The sequence below is a fragment of the Aythya marila genome (genome assembly GCF_965140915.1).
Source record: "Aythya marila genome assembly, chromosome: Z".
In the NCBI taxonomy this organism is placed as follows: domain Eukaryota; kingdom Metazoa; phylum Chordata; class Aves; order Anseriformes; family Anatidae; genus Aythya; species Aythya marila.
The window spans coordinates 45,199,518-45,220,172 of NC_139080.1; the positions used below are offsets into that span (position 1 = coordinate 45,199,518).

A 20,655-nucleotide genomic window follows, 5' to 3' on the forward strand; every position below is an offset into this window, starting at 1 on the left:
GAATTTTCATAATGACATAATGACAATTACTGGTGTAAGAAAAGTGTTTGTGTGTGTGTATATATGCATAAACATATATATATATATACACAGACCTCAGCAACCTGTTTTAATTCCTAATATCACAGTTTTCATAAAAATATAATGCACTCTTTGTTATTTGTCTTTTAGTTTTTCTTGAAGTTAATATGTGTTACAGTTACATAATAATTAGATGTTCCTACAAAAAATACACTAAAAGAAAATTATTAAAACTGCTAAATCAAAACATCCAATCCAGAAAATGGCAAAATTTAGTCTTAGTCCCTTTTAAAGTTATTTTAAAACATACGAAGACAATGCAAGTTGGCTAATGCTGCAAATATGTCATTTAGAAACTTACCAAAAGGACGTCTCAGTAAAGCTACTACAAGGGGCTGGTAATGGTGAGGGAAGTAGGCCTTCAGTGGAAATTTATGCTAAAATAATTTTTTAAAAAAAGTTATTTTAAGAGCTTTCTGGTCAGTTTTCAAAACAAACCCACAGCAAACAATCTCATCTAACATACTAACTAGCAACACAGTCTGAAGCAAAAGAACACAAAAGTAACTCTAAACTTAATTTTAAGATTTAGTACACAGAAGGGAGATAGTTGTGAAAAAAAAAAAAATCATTATAAGTAATTATTTATGGATTTTTAAAAAAATACCTGCATTAAAAAAGATTCAGAGTATAAAAAAAAATACATCTTAATATTCTTAGTCTTTTTTTCCTGTAATCAAAAGAGTCTTGACTCTTAATTCATAAAGGCTAACAAATACTAATTAGTTTAATTTCATTTTCCACTGTAAACAGGCTCATGGATCATAACAAAACAAGAAATAATAATATCCACAAAATCTGAGGGCATGATGTGGATTATTGCATTATGTTCAATTAACAGAAAACTAAAATTCTTTGGATCTGATTCAGCACAACGTAAGGTTTTCATAGATAACAAACCTGTTGTCTATTTATCTGGGTGTGTGAAATTTGCATGATGTGAACATCGCTGCTTGTGTAAATGTGAGACTAACAGCAGAATATCCTTTAATCTTGTTGCTCTGCAACCATCTACAACAGGAATGTCCAACGTATACTATGAACTCCATCTGAAGTGAATTGAAAACAGGCTGACACCCAGGCCCAGAGGGTGCTGATGAGTGGCACAATGCCAAGCTGGAGGCCATAATCAGCAGAGTACCCATGGGGTCACTACTGGGCTCAGTCCAGTTTAATAGCTTTATTAACGATCTGGATGATGGGGCAGTGTGCACCCTCCGCAAGTTTACTGATGACACAAAACTGGGAGGAGTGGTGAATATATCAGAAGGTTGTGCTGCCATCCGGAGGCACCTCGTAAGGCTGGAGAAATGGTCTGATGGGAGCCTCGTGAAGTTCAGCAAGAAGTGCAAAGTCCTGCAACTGGGGAGGAACAATCCCAGGCAGCAGTGCATGCTGGGGGCCACTCAGCTACTCAAGCAGCTTTGCAAAAAAAGGCCCTGGGATTCTGGTGGACACCGAGTTGGCCATGAGCTGTCTACGTATCATTGCCACTAAGGAGGCTAACAGTATTCTTGGCTGCATTAGGCAAAGTGCTGGTCAAGAGATGTAGTCCTTCAACTCTGCTCAGCACTGGTGAGGTGGCATCCGGAGTTGTGTGTGCAGTTCTGGGCTCCCCAGTAAAAGAGAGACCTGGACATACTGGAAAGAGTCCAATGTAGGGCCACCAAGGTGATGAAGGGACTGAAGCACCTCTCTTACGAGGAAAGGCTGAGAAAACTGGGACTGTTCAGGCTGGAGAAGAGAAGGTTTGGAGGGATCTCATTTATAAACACCTGAATGGAGGGTGCAAGGATGACAGAGCCAGGCTCTTTAAAGTGGTGCCCAGTGATGGGATAAGAGGCAACAGGCATAAACTGAAACACCAGAGGGTCCCCCTGAACATCAGGAAACACTTTTTTACCATGCAGGTGACTGATCAGGCTGGGCTGACACAGTTTGCCCAGACAGGTGGTGGAGTTTCTGTCCTTGGAGATACTCAAAAGCTGTCTGGACATGGTGCTGTGCAAACCTGCTTTAAATGACCCTGCCTGAAAAGAAGGTTTAGACCAGATGATCAACAGAAGTCCATTCCAGCCTCAGCCATTCTGTGATTCAAGTCTCCATACCAACAACCTTAGAAGTCTTCTGGCTTCTTCCTTTAGGAATAAGAGTCAGCAAATAGATCACCTCTTGAAATGCAGACCGGGAATACAGACTATAGAATGTGACAAATCTCTAAACCCAATGAAGACCACATTCAGTCTAAGAAAAAACTTACTTAATTTGTGAAATTCATCTATGCACCTTATAAATAAATGGGGTGACACATTCTCTCTCTATTTTTGTTGTTATTGTTCTGTAAACAACAGTTAATTTTAATTACAGCACAGTAATATGTGCGGTATTCTTAGGCAGTCAATGTATCACTGGTATGGTAAGACTCTAAGAGCGTACTTGTCAAATGGAATTAGGCTAATTAAAAATTAATAATCCCTGTACTAAAGTATGTGTGTAGCCAATTAGCTTGCATCAAGAATCCCCAGGAAAAAGCAGCTCTTGACACAGTCAGTAGAGGCCAAGACAAACCACAGCGTGAGTTACGTATCAAAACGGTATTGTAAAGCATGTAAAAACCAGTTTTCAGCATATGGTTTAAGCAAAGTAAAAAAAAATAAATGAGTAAAAATCGCCTTGTACCATACACACAGTATTTTAAGCAGTTCTTTCCTGACATAGACCATCACGAACAGCAAAACAAGGTACCAAGAGATAGAACTACTTTGGATGTAGCTGATTATAATAATTACCATGATATCAAATGGGAAATAAAAGTTGATGACTGGCTTAAAATATTTATGCAGCTATTTAAAACAACATTCCCAGGTGAAAAACACTGACAGTCCTAAGGGAAAACAATCCTGGAGAAAATTATAATTTCCATCAAATAAAAACAAGAGCTTTCAGTTCATGAATTCACAACTAACTTTTCACAACTAACTTGACCTTATCCTCAAGTCAGCTCTCACTGCTATCACAAACTGGAATGAAATTTGCTTCTACACAAGACAGAGAAGGTCATCCCAACATCTCAACCCAGTACAGCCTACAAAGTTATCAGAAAAAACAGCACACACTGCAATAGGGAATCATTCTCCTCCTACCTACCTTGCAAACCTGTGCAGCTGCCAGACATGACCTGGTTCTTCAAAACATGTTTGGGACACATCTGTTTGCATAGTCTTTTTTCAGTCAACTGTACTCTAAATTCCTATGGCCTCAGATGATCCAGCCATAACCTTCTTCAGCTTCTATCATTACTGGTAAAACCATTAATTTGCTCCAGTAACATTTCTTATGGTAAACATTAATGGTAAAACCAAGAAATGTTATTGGAGCAAATTAAATCCCCTATCAAGGACATCCAGATACTACAAAAATGGTTGCCCTATGAATATATGTAATACTGGTAGACCACAAAAAAAAAAAAAATAAAAATCACAGTGATTTAAACAATATTTAGGAAGTAGTCCGTGCCTGCATATTTTTATGTCAACTGTTAGTTAATATTACAGTTGATTCATAAACTGTGAAACAAGGGATTTTAAATTCTAAGAATGAAGATAGTATCTAAATTAAAAACCCATGAATTAAACTGTATAAAAGTCAAATACAGGAAACTTAACATTTAAAACCACTTTCAAAGAATTGGGCAATAGTCCATGTTGCGATGTCAGCAGATGAAGAACTTTCACCATGAATCAAACATCACCTGCACAACAGGATTAGCCCTTGGGTGTCTGATGGGTGTGGGATCTTTACTTGTGTTCTCCACCCAGTCACCCACACCTGGGGCTACACAACATGCTGCTGCCATGAAACCAGGGTGGCATAAAATTAACACGCAAGGCACCTAAATATTAAGCAACACAGCTGCAGTTTCATCCTTAAATCATATTGCCTGAAGCTAGAAGACAGATTCAATCACAATGCTAATTAAAGGTCAGTACATCACAAGTTCCCAGATGAAGTCCCCACATTTTCTTAACCACCATTTCCCCAAATGGATGCAAAAATCAAACGAATGGAAAATGTATTTGAGTCTAAACCAAAAACTATTAAATGATAGGATAATTTCCAAACTTACATCATATGCATTGGAGTTAAAAACAAGCAAAACTGTCAGGATGTGAAGTGACAGTGATCCTGTAATCTAAAAAATGTTTGTAACCTATAAACAAAACTTATTCATATCTCCCATTGTAAAAATGTAAAGTAAGAAGCTGATCTTGCTGATGGTTAAAGTAGTACATACAAAAGTAAATCTACTTAATTCAGTTCAGTAAGAACAGTGTAAACTTCTGTGCAGAAGAAGAGATGTTAAGCTGGGAAATTTGAAGCTTTAAACTGAGGAAAAACTCCCGAGGCATTAATGACCAGAAACTGAAACTGTTTTGCATGCTGCGTGTTCTACCTTTTGGTATTTGGTATCCTACTTACTGTTATTTGTGGAGGGATTGAGTGTGGGGGACACAGACAGGGAATGGGAACGAGGCTGGGGTTATGACCTCTGTTTCATGTATTATAAAGAACCCTACAACTGCAAAAGAAAAACTAATCTGAAGTTCTTCATCCTGTCTGTCAAAGGTGCATGACGATAATGATGCTCATTGTACAGACAGAAACTTCAGCACCATGACAACTGCCCTCGACAAAAACAACAGCTTGTATGTTCTCAACAGGTTGTAGGATTATTTCAGGATAAACTCAGGTAAATTGCTCTGGTATATTGGTTTCACGCTGCATTTTTATTGACGGTTGAAAATGTCTGAACTAAACTTTGGCGTGCATGTACAGCCATAGAGTTGCTACCGTTTCACTCATTATATTCAGTCACCATTCCTATCAGCAGAATTGTTATTTTCTTGCAAAATTATGTATGTTCTCATTGAAAGGAAACATTAAGAAGTAGGTCTTGACCAACCTGCTTGTTTTCATTCTGGAGAACCTGAACGAAGAGCTGTGTAAACACCTGTATTATGGTCATAACTTCTGGAGTTCCATCAGTTTCCAGCAGTGCATTCCTAAGCATAAATATTGAAGTTAGATTATGACAGATTAGATAATTATTCCCCCAAACACACCACTGTTATTGAAAGGAAGGAAAAAAAGGTACATTCCTCCTAGGCTGTAGCTTCAAGCTGTGTTTGAGCTCATCACACTAATTATGCCAGTGTGGAAACTGATAGAATACCAATTTCACGTTTTTGTTTTCTTTTGTTTTTAAGAAAACATATACAACCCCTACAGATACTTTGGATTTATGTGCATAGAGTATACACACAGAAATGTAGAATTTTCCTTACCAATACGGGAAAACTGATAAAAATAAAAATCAGACTATCAGACTATCAGACTTTACTAGGCAAATTTGGTTTTAGAACAGTCTCATTGGGTTCAAGGCAAGTATTCCTATGCCTACAGTTAGGCATATTTCATTGCTTTGTTGGAAGGCATCCATGGGCCATCTCAAATTAGAAAGAAATTACAATCTCCTGGGGCATGGTACCTGGAGGAAAAATATGAGAGAGAAAGAGGGACTTTAGGAGAGACTTAAATTGTTAAGTACTGCACTCCTAGTGTAGTCAGAAGAAATGAAAAAAAAAAAAAAAAAGTTGTCAATCAAATTTAAAAGTTCCATCTATAGCAAACTAGACAAGAAGACCAAACTTAAATATTAAATAATACAGCTGCAGTTCAATCACTGTCTCTCCTTACTGATCATCAAGCAGCACAAACAGAAATTAGTATACACCAAATGCATACTTTGGATCAGTAATTACTGCAGATTTAATTAGAGACTGATTCCAAAGTCCTTTCATTGGTGAAATCATAAAATCCATTCTGGAGGTTCAGGAATGTGAACCCTTTAACTGACTTTCCATAGGGCATAATGAAAACTTGAGCAAATGGAGCACAAAAGTACGTGGACAGCCAAGAGTAATTTTCATTCCCATCCTTAAAAGATGTGTAATGGTCAGGAGAAAATTGTTCAAAGTAAGCTGACACTGGGATTTAATATACTTTTTTTATTAGAGACTTATTTTTTTTCCGTAACAATCAAGAAGACGAGAACAACGAACACATTACTGTAATTCAGAAATTTCATAAAGCTGCAGGCAAATATAATCTCTAGTTTAAACACAAGAAATAGTACACAAACTCAGGCCAGGCTTATGGACTTTATAGCTGCACAGAGCAACAAAGTAAGCTTCTACTTTGTAGAAAAAAAAATCATTAATATCTTGTATCTGCATCTCCCTGTGAAGAAACAATTTAGCACATTAAAGCTCAATAACAATCATGCAAATAGTAGGAAAAGTTATTCCTGAAAGAGACAAAGTTTAGATGTGTGCTTCTAAGAGTGTACTGCCTCTGCCCTGCACTACAGTTTCTGCAGTAGAGGCTCCTCTGTCAGTACCTGAACATATGCACCTGGAAGGCTTTTTTTTTTTTTTTTTTCCCTTCTTATAAAGGAAAACACTTGATGAACAAAGATCATCAGCTTCTTCTTAGCATTACTGTTGTATCAAATCTGATTACCACAGCAATAGACCATCTCAAAAAGAATGATAAAATAAGAAGAAAGACAAGCAAAGAGAAAAAAACATTGAAACTACAAAGGACTGGAAGCCCCCATGTGGTGAACAATATACATAGCTTCAAAATAATGCATTCGAACAGAAACTCATTAATAACAGGCAGATCAATAGCTTAGTGCAAATAAGAGCATATCTGATGTCAATCCTGAAGATAATTAACATAATGTCAAAGATGCCACATTGGTAAATGCAAATATTATAGCTACATTCCACCTTCATGCTGGCATGGGCCAAGCCATTACAGAGTATTTACAGTTTTCACATCAAAATAATATTTCAACAACAAATCTCTACTATAGAATAAAATAAATTTCAATTTCTAAAGGCTAAAATACAATGTAGTCAATTATAATCGACAGTTATAACGTAACTTTCAATAAAGTACTCGGGATTTTTAACATTTGCTATTATTTGCAGTACATTACACAAAGGGGTATACTGACGCATTCTGCTAAGAGTATATTCTATTAAAACATATCTCATGAAGGAAAATCTCAGTGTTTAGACTGGTAATTTCACACACTTTCCACTATAATTTCAAAACTTACTTGAAGATTTCATTAACAATTCTGAAAATGGCAGGATGGCTTGCTGCTTGTGGCTGTTTGTAAAGAAATGAAAGGAAATTAGTCATTAAGAAGCAACTCAAACAACTGTATAATCTATGGCTTAATTAATGGATACTATTATGCTGCAATTATTAAACTGTAAATCTTACCTCAACTCTTACTAAACACTCAGATTTTCTCAGGGTTATATTCTCCAAAATAACTACATTAAAATCATGAAGGGACAGCCACAGCAATACCAAGCAGGCTAACAGCTGATAAATGCAAACACCTGGGATACCAAACTGTTTATGACAACAATCACTAAAAATACTAAAACTGGCAGATAAAACAGGTTGTTGCATGCAATTGCTGGAGGCGAAAGACATGGAGAAGATTTTAAAAAGCTTTTTTCTTGCCTTTAAAGATGATTCTTTTTGGATGTGCTTAGAGATTCTTGATACATCTTCAAAATGAAATTCCAGAAATTATATTTACTTCCTTTGTCTTTAGTACTACCACATGCATTTTGGTCCAAGACATATTTTCACAGTATTATGTTCTGTTAATTTCAGGGTTGCTAATATGAGCTAAATATCTCAGTGCATCAACTATTTTATTTTTTTTTTAATTAGTGAAGCTTTTTATATTTTTGATTCTACCACATAAAAGACTATTTTAAGAAAATTATATTAAACATGCATGGGTAAACACACTACTTGCTAATCCCATGTTCTTAAATTCTAAGATTTATGTAGGCTTTTATAAAGCAGTAATATTATACTCCTATTTACATGTTCTCCAAAGTGCATTAGCTTAAGTAAAAGTAAAACAAACATAAAGCAAACTCATGTGTTTTTTTTTGTTGTTGTTGTTGTTTGTTTGTTTTTGTTGGTGGTGTTGTTTTGTCCTGAAATTAGCACCTGAAGATTTGATGAGAACATAATTACTCAGGAATCTGGAACGATGCATGTCTGGTTAATTGCATATTACATACTTCAAGATGCATGGAAGGAGTACACATGGCATTTATTGTAACAGCTCTAAGTGTCTGAAGCACCATTCCAAAGAAAACTTTTTTGCATCTGTTTCAAGCTAAAAAGTATCCAGTAAATGCGATTTTTCTTTTTGCTTTTTAATTACACACAGGCAGAAGGAGGACTTTACCCTATATGACAACCTCAGAAAACAAAAAGACAACCTTTAAGACAAACTGCCTAGAAAAGCTCTTAAAAGGACAGTTTTTGTTTTGTTTTGCTTTGTTTTGTTCTGTTTTCCCTCACAGTTATCTTTGCATATTGGAAATACTAGGTAGAACCTTATTTTTATGTTTCACCACACTGTCACATGGCTGTAGCTAGGTTTGTCCTATTGAACGTATGCCATCTAGCGTTCATGAATATTTACAGTTGGTTGCTTTGATGTATGAAAAACAGCATTCAGGGTGTTGCAGGGCTGGTCTCCAAAATTCCACAGTTAGAGGGAGGAAAAAGAAAAAAGAAAAAACAAACAAACAAACAAACAAACAAACAAAAAAACAACCAACTGGCTGGATGTGACAAACAAGCAAACAAGACTTATTTTTTCTTTTAAAGAAAACCTGGACTAGACAACCTCCAGACATCCTTTCCAATCTCAGCCACTGTATGGAAACAGTGGAGAGTTAAAGCTATGTTTACCAGTCCTGTGGGTTAAATGGTTGAATTCAGCAATTTCTCTGATGCCTTCAGATACTCTACCCACCTTTAACATACAAACCCCCTTTTGCCTAAGATATGTTGGGTGCAAACTAACAGGGTCCACCAGTACGTTCCCCCACATATAAAGATCAAACCATGGCTCTTTTGCAAAAGACCAAAATAAATTTTCAATTCTGAAAGTCTACTCATTAAGGAAAAAAAAAAAAAAAGTTACCTAATTTCACAAGATTTTGATAATAGACTGTATCCAATTAATTTGAAAATACTCAAAATAAGAATAGTATCCATAGCACCAAAGTTTTCAAGGCTATCTGAAGATGGATAATGTGCCTTTGGTGTAGCATGGCATACTAGAGCAATTCTGGAGCTTGGGAGGGATTCTCAAGTTTGGGAGGGTTTCTCACAGGGTTTCTGGGTTTTAACATTATTCTCTTTTTTTCTTTTTTCTTCCCTCCCCCCCAAATGAGAGATTTTTGTATTTGAATAATCTTGTCTGCAATTACATGATATTTTTTAGAGAAAGCTCAGAAAATCTAACATCTTGTCTACCGGCAGCTTGTTCAATCACTTTTCAAACATGCACATTCCATATAGCACAACACGTGCTAAGCTGAAAAGATCCAAATGCAGGGAAATGTAATTGCATGTGTAATATCATGATTACATATTTTCAAGAGTGTGAGATGTGGAGCTTCAAAAACAAAACAAAACAAAACAAAAATCAAACAAAAACAGAGCCATTTGCCATTTTTAAAAGGAGCAAAATAGGAAAAATACTTTTTCCCTTTTTCCATTCACCAGTGACTTTGCCTGACTGCCATGCCTTTTCAAATATGAGGGAGAGTGGTTTGGCAAGCACATCAGAAGATGACAAATATTAAGCCTTCTCAACCTATTGCAATATAGTAGGGTTTTCTTATATCTTTGAATGAAATAAAACTTCTTTGGAAAGCTATCTAAGAACAGAATACAAATCATAATCGACATTGATTTGTTTGCATACTTCTTTACAAAAATGGGCTTAAAATTAGTGTATATATATGCATATATCTCTAGTAAAGTATAACATTCTGATGTGTTTTTACTTAAATTTTAGTTGTTTATTCACACACAAAATATTCAACATTACTTCAGCAAGGAAGACATCTATCCACCCACCAAATTCTGAAGAAGCCAAAAAACAATTTGTGATGGTCACTTCACTTGTTTTTGTTACTTTTCAATAACCATAGAATTTCCAATATTAATTCCAGTTTAGACCAAAAACCCACAAACCTAATAGCATACCACATAAGACTACAAGTTAGTGGACCATCACACTATAATTACACTTGGAATTCAAATATGAGTATTTCATATCAAGTTGCTATTACAATAGAAGTATAGTATTTTATAACCACAGGGGTACTGTAGGTCACTATGAGGCTTATGTACAGTTTGGTTGCTGTTTCAAAATATTTTGTTTAGATAAATGGCCTTGATAATGCAATTACAAAATAGCTTAATGATTTTTCTTTCTTATCATATACTATAATCAAAACACCAACATATACCTGCCTATTTGTACTCTGTAGGTCTTCTTTCAAATAGAAGAAATGTCTAAACCTATCAATTGGCGACTCACATTTCCACTTTTTTATTACTATACCCATAAAGCAAAGAGGTCACATCCAATAAATGCCTTCATCCAACTGTCAAAACATGCATACCCATACTCCCAAATAAATATTCAAATGTCTTTCAGGCAGGCTGTTGGATTCAAGGTGCTGACAGATCTAACACCACACAACTATCCTTACAGTACCAGGTACAAGCTGTATATCATTAGATATTGTAGACCACAGTTTCTAGATCCAATCTTTTCCCTCTATAATTCTGAAGATTGTAATCCCATTGTTTTTAATTCCTAAACCATCTCCCTTTTATACAGCCTCTCTCTTCTGTCAACTGCTACCAATAAACTACATGCATCTTCCAAATGCTCTCATCTTTATGCCTGCCTTCATTCCACTCCTTGTCCACAGGATGTCCTCTCTAAACCAGCATTCAAAGCTGCTGCTCTGGTCCTTCCCCTTCGTGAATGTCTTTTTTTGAATGTATCAAGTCTTTGGAGCTGAGACAAAGAAGAATAATTTAAGTGTGCTAGCACAGTAAGGTTCCGTTATTTTGAGATATCAGGATGTGATAAAACAATGTAGGCATGAAAGTCATTAACAAACACCTATAAACCAATAATTAAAACAAACATTTTACTTCCTGCTACATCCTAACTTAGACTTTTCTTCTCAGCCATGTGTGGTACCATGTACTGCATTCAATGCATAGTGTATCTGATACATAAAACTATGTACAGGCCTTGTGTATAAGCTTTGCTTTCTGGGATACTAGAATCCCAGATGATGCACAATATGCTGTTGATGCCAAGCATTTATGAGATTTGCAAGTACTATAAAGACCCCCTAAAATAGAAATTTGCAGATTCAATTAAAACAGAAGAATTTTTAAAACTTTAGACTTCCTATCTAAAATACTTAATCTTTCATAGGTGGAAAATAAGACGTGATGTACCATTTTTGAGTGCTATCTATCTTAAGAAATATGTAATTTAAGTGTGTAGTACATATGTTTTCTCACACTCTAAGTAACCAGTTTGCATATAGCATTGCTAACTAGCTCATTATTTTGTAAGAGGTACAGCGTCACTATGTTTTCTAACAGGAAAGAGTTTTGGTGCATTTTAAAATAGATCATAATCACAGTTTAAGAAATGTTATGTATTAAGAATTTTATTCAAGTTTTCAAACAAAACCAAGTAACTAAGCAGTCCATAATAATAGTAAACTACAAGGCATTTCAACTTCAGCAGTCTAAACTGCTAAACTTCAATGGGCACAGAGACTGAGGTAAAAACAGATTCAAATCCTCCCTGGCAAAAGGGGATAATTTTTAAAGACAGAGGCAGGTATGCAGCACTCCTACCAACAGGATTCTCAATTTCTTCATCTGTTTTTCATCACAGGATGAAACTTCTTTTTTGCCTTCAGTCAATTAATTATAAAAAAATAAAAAATTAGTGAAATTTATGACTTGAGATTTGCTTTCAGCAATGCCAAAGTTATTGCCACATGACAGCCCTGTTCCCTCAAAGATACTGACATATTTGAAAACCATCACTTCCTAAGCCTGAAAGAGCAGTATCAAATGTACTACAACATTGTACATACCAGAAACGAATCTTTTATGACAGAAGCCACTTCTTCCAGTGAATTCATCTGAATGGAAACCAGCTGGTCTAAAACATGTAACGTAGCATTTTCAAGGCTTGGTAAGTGACGAAGCCAGAGACTGAGGACAGCTGATTCTGAAAGGGAGATTTTCTTCCTGGGTTAGAGGAAAAAAATAGTGTTTTTTCCTTGAAAAAATGGAAGACATGCAAAAATGTAACTTTTACTTTTTCTTTTTTGCTGCAGGTTGATCTCCTGCAGCAAAAGAGAAAATCTTGTTTGCAGTACTCTATTCAGTATAAAAAAAAATAGTGGTAAAGAGTAATAAGGAATCGTCATCACCTAAAAATGATACTTTCCTACACATCTTTAAAATCTAAAAACCTGGTTATATCAGACCCCAACAAATGTAACTAGAGGGTTTGAGACTGGTATTTGCTTAACCCCAGAGAAAGGTTAGACTCTATACCCACTCATTTTCATGCCCAGACAGTTTCCTGTAGATCTGTCTGCTCAGAGAGTATCAGCAGCTGGCAGGTAAGCACGAAGGTCCTATACAATTTTACTACTGGCTGCGTCAAAGCATTACCTGTCTTCGCACAGTAATAAGGAAAAAATCAAAAAGAACTAGGCAGAGATAGATAATTCTTGACCCTACCAACACTAACAGGAGCCAATGCTCCTGTCAGATAAATGCTTCAGAAGAGAAATCTCTCTTCACCTAAAGCTTTCAGCTATAGCTCAGCTGAAGTATAGTGTTATATCACTAGGAAACAGAAGGCATAGTTTATTTTGAGACAGCACCACAATGTGCTGGCACACATCAAAACCTTTTACAGTAACCACCCAAGAAGAACAGGTACTGCAGTACAAAACATCCCGGAACATTTTTGCAGCAATTATTATTATTTCAGATCAAAAACTTAAAAACAAAACAAAACCTAAATAACAAGAAATACATGTCTTGCAGTTAAAATTAAAAATAATTAGACAGAAGAGTACACGCAGACTGAAGCTACTGATAAAAAATAAAAGAATATTAGCAGGAAGATTTAACGCCATTTTAGGTTCTGATTTTTTAATGTTTTTTATCATGCCCTTGCTTAAGTATCAGCCTTCAAAATTTTTATTTCTATTGAAAAGCTGTTTTTTCATTCAAGTCTATTAAATAGCTTACTTTAAAATTGTACTTCTGTAGACAGGAAGAAATATATCCTTAGAATTTCAAATTTTTTAAGTATTGCCCAGTTTTGGGACGCTGTATAATTAATATGGTATCACTATTAAAGCACATATGCACATCAGAATAAATTATGAATGATGAGAGATATTTTTCCACAATCCTCTTATTTTCTTTATTTTTGCAGTAGCATGGTAGGTATTGTGAACATTATGCCAAGAAAAGAAATCTAAGAAGGTGTTCTTAGATGTATTCGAGCTCCAAGAGTTAAAAACCATATATGAAGAAAACTGTAGTCATTATCTTTCTGTGACTGAAATTTCAGTCTCAGTGGGACACCACTAAGTTCTGGGAGCACCATGAGCCACAGTTTTCTTCCTAGTATTTACTGACCCTGTTTCTTGGAGCAGGCTTCACCCGTGTTCAGAAAGAAAACTGTGACCAGAATGCAATGACAGAGTTAGGGAACAGAATTAAATTATTAAAGTGGAAAAAAATACAAGTACATTCATCTTAAGATAACAAGATCTTCAGTAGCAAGCCAAGAGTGTACCATGCAAATGACTTGTGAGCCTACATCTTCTCTCAGTGAAACCAAATATTTTTTATCAAGGGGCCTGTATGAGTCACTTTGTCAAAAAGACACATGAACTGAATTATTTTTGCTCACTGTGATAAACAAGTAGCTCAAAGATTAAGCAATGTTTATTTTAATCAGAAGGACCTCTTACAACCATCTAAAGGGTTTAGACTCACTTTATGAAGTGGCAAAAGCATGTCACGATCGACTGCCTATTGGCTCACTGTCATTAGTATAAATTATCCATGCTGAAACTGCATACTTGCTCTGCATTACTGCTTGTAGACCACATTCATTCTGAAGCCATGCAAAAAGGATGACTAAAAGGCAGCTCACCCTTCTTTGAGACTCATCTTTCACTACAGACTTTGCACCTTTCACTACAGACCTTCACATTCCTTTTCTTCCTGTTTTCCTCGACTTTCAGGAGCACGTGCACAAACTAGTACCTGCGCTTTTTCTATGGATTACTGATTTTTGCTGGAATGCTCAGAGGAGCAATGATGTATATAATGCTAAAAAATCTCAGAAATAATGCTCTTGGCTAAGGGGAAGCAATTAAAACTTTGATTAAAAAAGAAGAGAAATGGGTAATTGTAGTAAAGGATTCACAAAGGATCCTTTCTAGTATCCAAAAAAAAAAAAAAATCTGTAATACATAATTGCAACTTGATTACTGTTTTTTGTTGTTGTTGTTTGTGTTTTACATTTTTATTTGCCTTTTTATTTTTAAAGCTTTGATTTATATTTGTCTAGCATTAGGTGATCTTTTATTTGTCCCACACTAAGATCACCAAATCCTCTGAAAATAATGACAGTCCTAGAGTAAGTCAAGAGAAATGAGCAGTGCACAGATCTGATATTCTTGCAACTGCATCCTATGTTATCTCATAAATATGTTGTAACATCCTGCTACTTCAAGTCTGGCAGCTTCAGAAGGAGTTCAGAGAAAGTCATGTCACATGCGATTCAAACACGAGATGCCAGAGACTCCTAAATCAAAGATAAGCTGTCATCTGTCAGGATTGAGTGGAATTTCCTAGCTGGCCAAAGGTGACCGAAATTGTCTGGTGACACAGGTACACAACAACTTTGTCACAAAACAAAATTAGGAACCATCTTTCTCAGTTACAACTTGAATAAATCAAACTGTCTTTTCTTCCCTGGCACAGCCAATCTTGCTGATGTTCAGATTCTCTCAGCTGGCTTTCATCCATAGATTGATTTTATCAAAACAGTGGCTTTAGTGGCAGCAAAACAAGCAAAACTGTATTTCACAAATTGCTTCTATAAGCCTCATTAAAAATAATCTGCTGAAAATCAGCAGAACTGAAAATCTTGAGAATCATTTTCACAGAAAAAAAAAAGAGAGAAATATGGAACCACTTAAACAAGAATTTATCTCATGCATTGAAAAGTAAAGATGGCTCTGAAAATGTCAAGTTACGCATGCTGATACACCTAGATGAAAAGTAGATAACATTTCTATTAAAAGCAATCATATCGTTCACCAGCTTCCTAAAATCCTAAAACTTTTACCTTTGTTTTAGAGAAAAGGTGGGATAAAGGCATAGTATTTAAAGCTGTTATGCCACAAATTGTAAATCAGCACTTTAAAATTCTGCTTTGGCTGACAATCTGAGCTCTGCCATTCAAGTGCAAAGAAAGTATCTTATTATAATACAGAAGATGTAGAGTGCATTCAGCATACAAGTTTAAAGAAAAGACATTTAATTGAATTAATCTTTATCACAGAAAGCAGAAAGATCATATGGACCTTACTTTAAATCATACAGCTACTTACTTTAGAAAGGCATCATTCACAGCCTCCAGGAACTGTGAGCTCAGGATTTCTTTTGATGAGCCTCCATGGTAAAGAAGAAGAGTTTCCAGCAGTGGAGTTATATCAGGCAAAGTAATAAGAGGGAGACAGAAAAGGGACACAGCATTCACACGACTGGCTGGAACACTGAGGAAAAATAATACAGAAAAGAAAAGTCAAAATTTAAATTTCTAAACCAACAAGGTAAGAAAAACAAAATTAATTCCAGAAGATTAAACACAAGAGATGAATAACTGACTGCAGAAAAATATATATATTTATTGGAATAACTGTTGACTTACCATTCTGCATTGCCTATTGCATATTGTCTGACAGAAGTGTGATATTTTAGTGCAGAAAGAATACCACATGAGGGATATCAAACCAATTCTGAAGTGCAGCTAGTTATGTTCACTCAGTAATTACTGCCTTCCTAGCAGGAAATACTTTGCCCTTCCCGGAAAACAGCAAAGGACAGGTAAAGAAGCCTACAGTTTCACAGCTCCCATGTACATTTGTTAGATTCTCACAAGAGACAACCTATCTGCTTTTAACACCTCCTGTTTCCTTGACCTCTCTCCTCTCAACAGAAAGAACTGCTATAAACCAAACACTACAAATCCTGCTGACTTCAAGCATTCGAGCAAAAACTGTTTGTCTTGCAGTTAAAGAAATATGTAATGAATTTCAATCTTTATGTACGAACCACTCACTTGACCTGCTTGCTAAAACTGCACTCTTGGAAATGACTAAAGATAGTGATTTAGCTTGCCACAAGACTAAGAATAAAAATGTCACACATAAATATATTTTGAAACATGGAAGCTGATCCCAAAATATGTTGCCTAAAAAAGGTCACTGGCATATGTTGTGACAAAATGCTATGATTTGTAGACACAGAACCATAGTGATATCCACAGTGAGAGAAATAAAACATGACACCTTTTCAAAGACTCAGATTTCTGATTAAGTACCCAATCAAACATATACTTAAGGTTTTTCACTGAAATACTTTGAGATGCAGTTTTGCTATGAGAAGTGATTATGTAGGAATGGTAATTATTAGGCTAATATTTATTCTGCAGTAGTATTTTCCAGGCTACACATGCTAAGTTCGCAGGCCTTAGACTCTTTTTTTGAATCAGTTTCCTTTAAAAAAAAAATCTAATTCCTCATCCAGGATTAGCAAATGCTAGCTGCTTACTTTACTGTTACTTTTAACTCTGGAAGAAAAACCCTGCAAAGGCATTTTTTTTCTTCTTTTACATAATCTTTAAAATATGTTCTTGGAGAACACGGTGCAGAGCGTGCATTTCACTGTGTGCAATGAATTTCCACAGATATTGTCCATGTTGCTGTGAGCATCACTGAACACAGCAATGAAAATAATGTACACCTCCAACTGCAAGCCCTATCTGGGGGGTTGGAATTAGATGATCTTTAAGGTCCTTTCCAAGCCAAACCATTCTATGGTTTTATGATTTGTCTCTGTAAATTAAATAAACAGCCATATCATCATTTCTATACTCCAAATCCACTTGAAGTTCAAACTTTTCCTTTTTTCCTGGTAGAAACTAGATATTCCTCTTCTCAACAGTCTCAATAGCTTTTCAGCTCAGTCTGCTTCACCCTATAGTATAAAATGTGGGTGTTTGTTTTCTACATTCAACAAAGCTTTGTGGTGCTCCTTACTAATCTGTCTACATGATCATTTATACTTTTTTACACATACATACACATCTAGGTACAAGAGGGAAAACAGCCAAACTATGCAAAAGAAACAGAAGGCATCACAACGCTGTGAGGATCTTTCAATCAATCTCCTCTTCCCTGTGAATTTACTGGCTATGTGGCATTATGTATGTAATAAAAATCATTTCATCAGTGTCAGCAGCTTTGACTCTGAAGAACAGGATATGCACAGATCACACATTTTATGCAAAGATCACACATTTAAAGGAACAGACACATTCTAAGTATATAGTTTATATTTAGAATACCTATTCTTACTTTTTTTTCTAGCTGAAATACATTTAATTTGCATATAATCAAAAAGGTCTACCAAAACACTTTGAGAATTATAACTTTTAGAGTATTTACAAAAGATCATGATTGATGGTTCAAGGCCAGTAGAAAGGCACAATCATTTTGAAAATAGTTATAACAGGCAAATGTATTTTTTTGCCTTTTTTTTTTTTTTTTTTAACGTAGTATGGATGAAGAAGGTGATTATTCACACCGACTACATCCAGACATGTACAAACACACTACACGACATTGCAAAATGAGTATTAGCATCTCCTGATAATCTAGATTGGAGATCTGCCTACAGCACATCACAATTTCCCACACACCCACTTTTCCAGACTTTCTTCCTTAGAAAATCAGGGCATGGAAGCAGTTAAAGGGTGGAGATACTATGTGCTTGGGTACATTTAAGATATTTGTTTGTGAAACACAGTATTGCCACAGCACTATTTGGTACCAGATCAAGGAACTATTATTAGAAGAAAAATGAGGGAGCTTATTTAAATGAGCATGGAAAAATTTCTCATTAATAGCAAGTGCATAGTAACACTTCCATATAAAACCATTACACAAGGAAAAAAAAAATCCTTTGGAAAAAAAGTGTTGTTTTGTTTTGTTTTGTTTCAGTAACTGCCAGTTAAGTTTGGCTGTAAGAAGGTATACAGCAGTAAACACAGTGATTATCAGGTAACATGAAGCACAGCATAGCAAGCTAGTCCATACATGAAACATGCATAACCAAAACTTATCAACCGAAGCCTAAGTACTTGCATTTCCAAGACTGCAAAAAGGTCCTCACTGCACTGTACTGATCAATACTAAAACATATCAAAATAATGTCTAGGTAACACCTACCTCCCTTGAACAGTAAGTCCATTAAATTGATTTCCTCTGAGTTCTGTTACTAATGAGGAGACAATCTGTAAAATAAAATAAAATAAAATAAAATAAAGTAAAATAAAGTAAAGCAAAGTAAAGTAAAGTAAAATAAAATAAAATACATATACTGCAAAGAAACAGTTGCATGGTTCTCTGTATGGCTGATGTTCTATGAAATTAGTAACTTCCCCTGTTAACTCAGTTCTATTTTTTAACGTGTTGGGGCCAAATTAAAGTTGTCCAGATCACTGAGTAAACTGTTCAAAATGTTTTTGATCATGTTATTTACCTTATGCATTTGAAAACTAACAAGCTATTTTAGCTCTGCCAAGAATCGAGGTAAAACTTTCAGAAAAGTAATCATTCTAGATGTTTTGTCTGATTTAAGTCAACGTATTATGAAATATTACTCCTATTTTTTAATATATTGAACATAAATACACCTTCCTTAGTATTCAAGGCATATCTACCATTTTAAATTCAAATAAACATTTAAAAAGTCATGTTCTTGCACACGAAATAATATATAAAACTTAACCTTCACAGGGAAAATTGAATGATAGGACAGGCATTTTTGTTACAAAGACACACAAAAAATTGTCAACCTCTATTACAACTTCTATGTTTTAATCAAAATATTCTCTTCTGTCCAAAGATCTCCCACCTCATTTTCTCCCTTAAAAGGCTGTAAAAGTAACTGAGGTAAGAAAAGATAAACAAAGTTCAGTTCATGTTCCTTATAACAATGACAACTCCATGTATGTGCTTATAAACTGGTGATTTATTATAAACAAAATCTCAATTGCACAAAACACTTACATTTTCAACTAAGTGACAGTAATAATCTGCTGATGTGTAGCCAAGAGCTGATATGAATGTACTGGTTTCAGCTTCATTACTTTCCCACTTAGAAGAAGAAAGGAGATGGCACAGCAAACTCTGCAGGAAATTAACAGAAGGAAAAGAAAAAAAAACATGACTTGTTAGTCTACAACATGACTTGTGAAAAGAACTGACTGCTATTGACCTGTATCTGGGGAAGATCTCTTGACAGGTTGTGGTCATTTTATGCCGTATGATCAAGACAGAGGAGCACACAACTCCTACAAAGCATTAGGAAAATGCCTCAGCTACACCACAGTCAAACACGGGTCCACACGCCACACGATTTCTGCAATTCTAGAATGGCAAAAGAGGCCATGTCAAAGCAGTCTGAGCTTAGGTAGCTTTCAGTTCTCTAGGAGACATTTCAGTCATTTCAGTGAGATATGGCCCAAACAGCAGTATTCATGTTGTCACACAGGAAAAACAAACAAACAAACAAAAAACTATGCATATAGCAGTACCCTGATCAAGAAGAAAAAGCATGAAGTTAAGGTTTACTTTTCCATATCACTCCTACAAGAGGCCCCGGTATGTTTGTGCAGTCATACCTAACACCTTGTGACATAGGGCTAGGATTAGCAAACACGGCAAAAGACCTACATTTAAAAAATATGTTACCACAAGAGAAGTTCAGATGAAAGCTCTGTGACTCCTATGGCCTTGGGGGCATTACTCTATGTGTACTTTTTAGAAGGGTGATCTGATTAAAGACTCTAGAATAAAAAAATAAAACCCACTTATCTAATTTTCTGCTTTCAGAAACCCAAAAATATTTAGAATCATAGAATCATAGAATATCCTGAGTTGGAAGGGACCCTTAAGGATCATCAAGTCCAACTCTTGACACCGCACAGGTCTACCCAAAAGTTCAGACCATGTGACTAAGTGCACAGTCTAATCTCTTCTTAAATTCAGACAGGCTCGGTGCAGTGACCACTTCCCTGGGGAGCCTGTTCCAGTGTGCAACCACCCTCTCTGTGAAGAACCCCCTCCTGACGTCCAGCCTAAATTTCCCCTGCCTCAGCTTAACCCCGTTCCCGCGGGTCCTGTCACTGGTGTTAATGGAGAAAAGGTCTCCTGCCTCTCG

At 35.7% G+C, this 20,655-nt stretch overlaps 1 protein-coding gene across 1 annotated transcript in view; it reads right to left on the bottom strand.

Annotated features, from left to right (window-relative positions):
- Window positions 1-20,655, bottom strand: part of FANCC (FA complementation group C) — a 103,341-nt gene that overhangs the window by 11,270 nt on the left and 71,416 nt on the right. The window contains exons 5-11 of the mRNA XM_082784303.1: window positions 19,503-19,622; window positions 18,660-18,724; window positions 15,759-15,923; window positions 12,195-12,351; window positions 7,271-7,323; window positions 5,045-5,144; window positions 383-458 (exon numbers count right to left, since the gene is read on the bottom strand). Of these exons, the coding sequence (XP_082640429.1) occupies window positions 383-458; window positions 5,045-5,144; window positions 7,271-7,323; window positions 12,195-12,351; window positions 15,759-15,923; window positions 18,660-18,724; window positions 19,503-19,622 (736 nt within the window). The remainder of the gene's footprint in view (window positions 1-382; window positions 459-5,044; window positions 5,145-7,270; window positions 7,324-12,194; window positions 12,352-15,758; window positions 15,924-18,659; window positions 18,725-19,502; window positions 19,623-20,655) is intronic.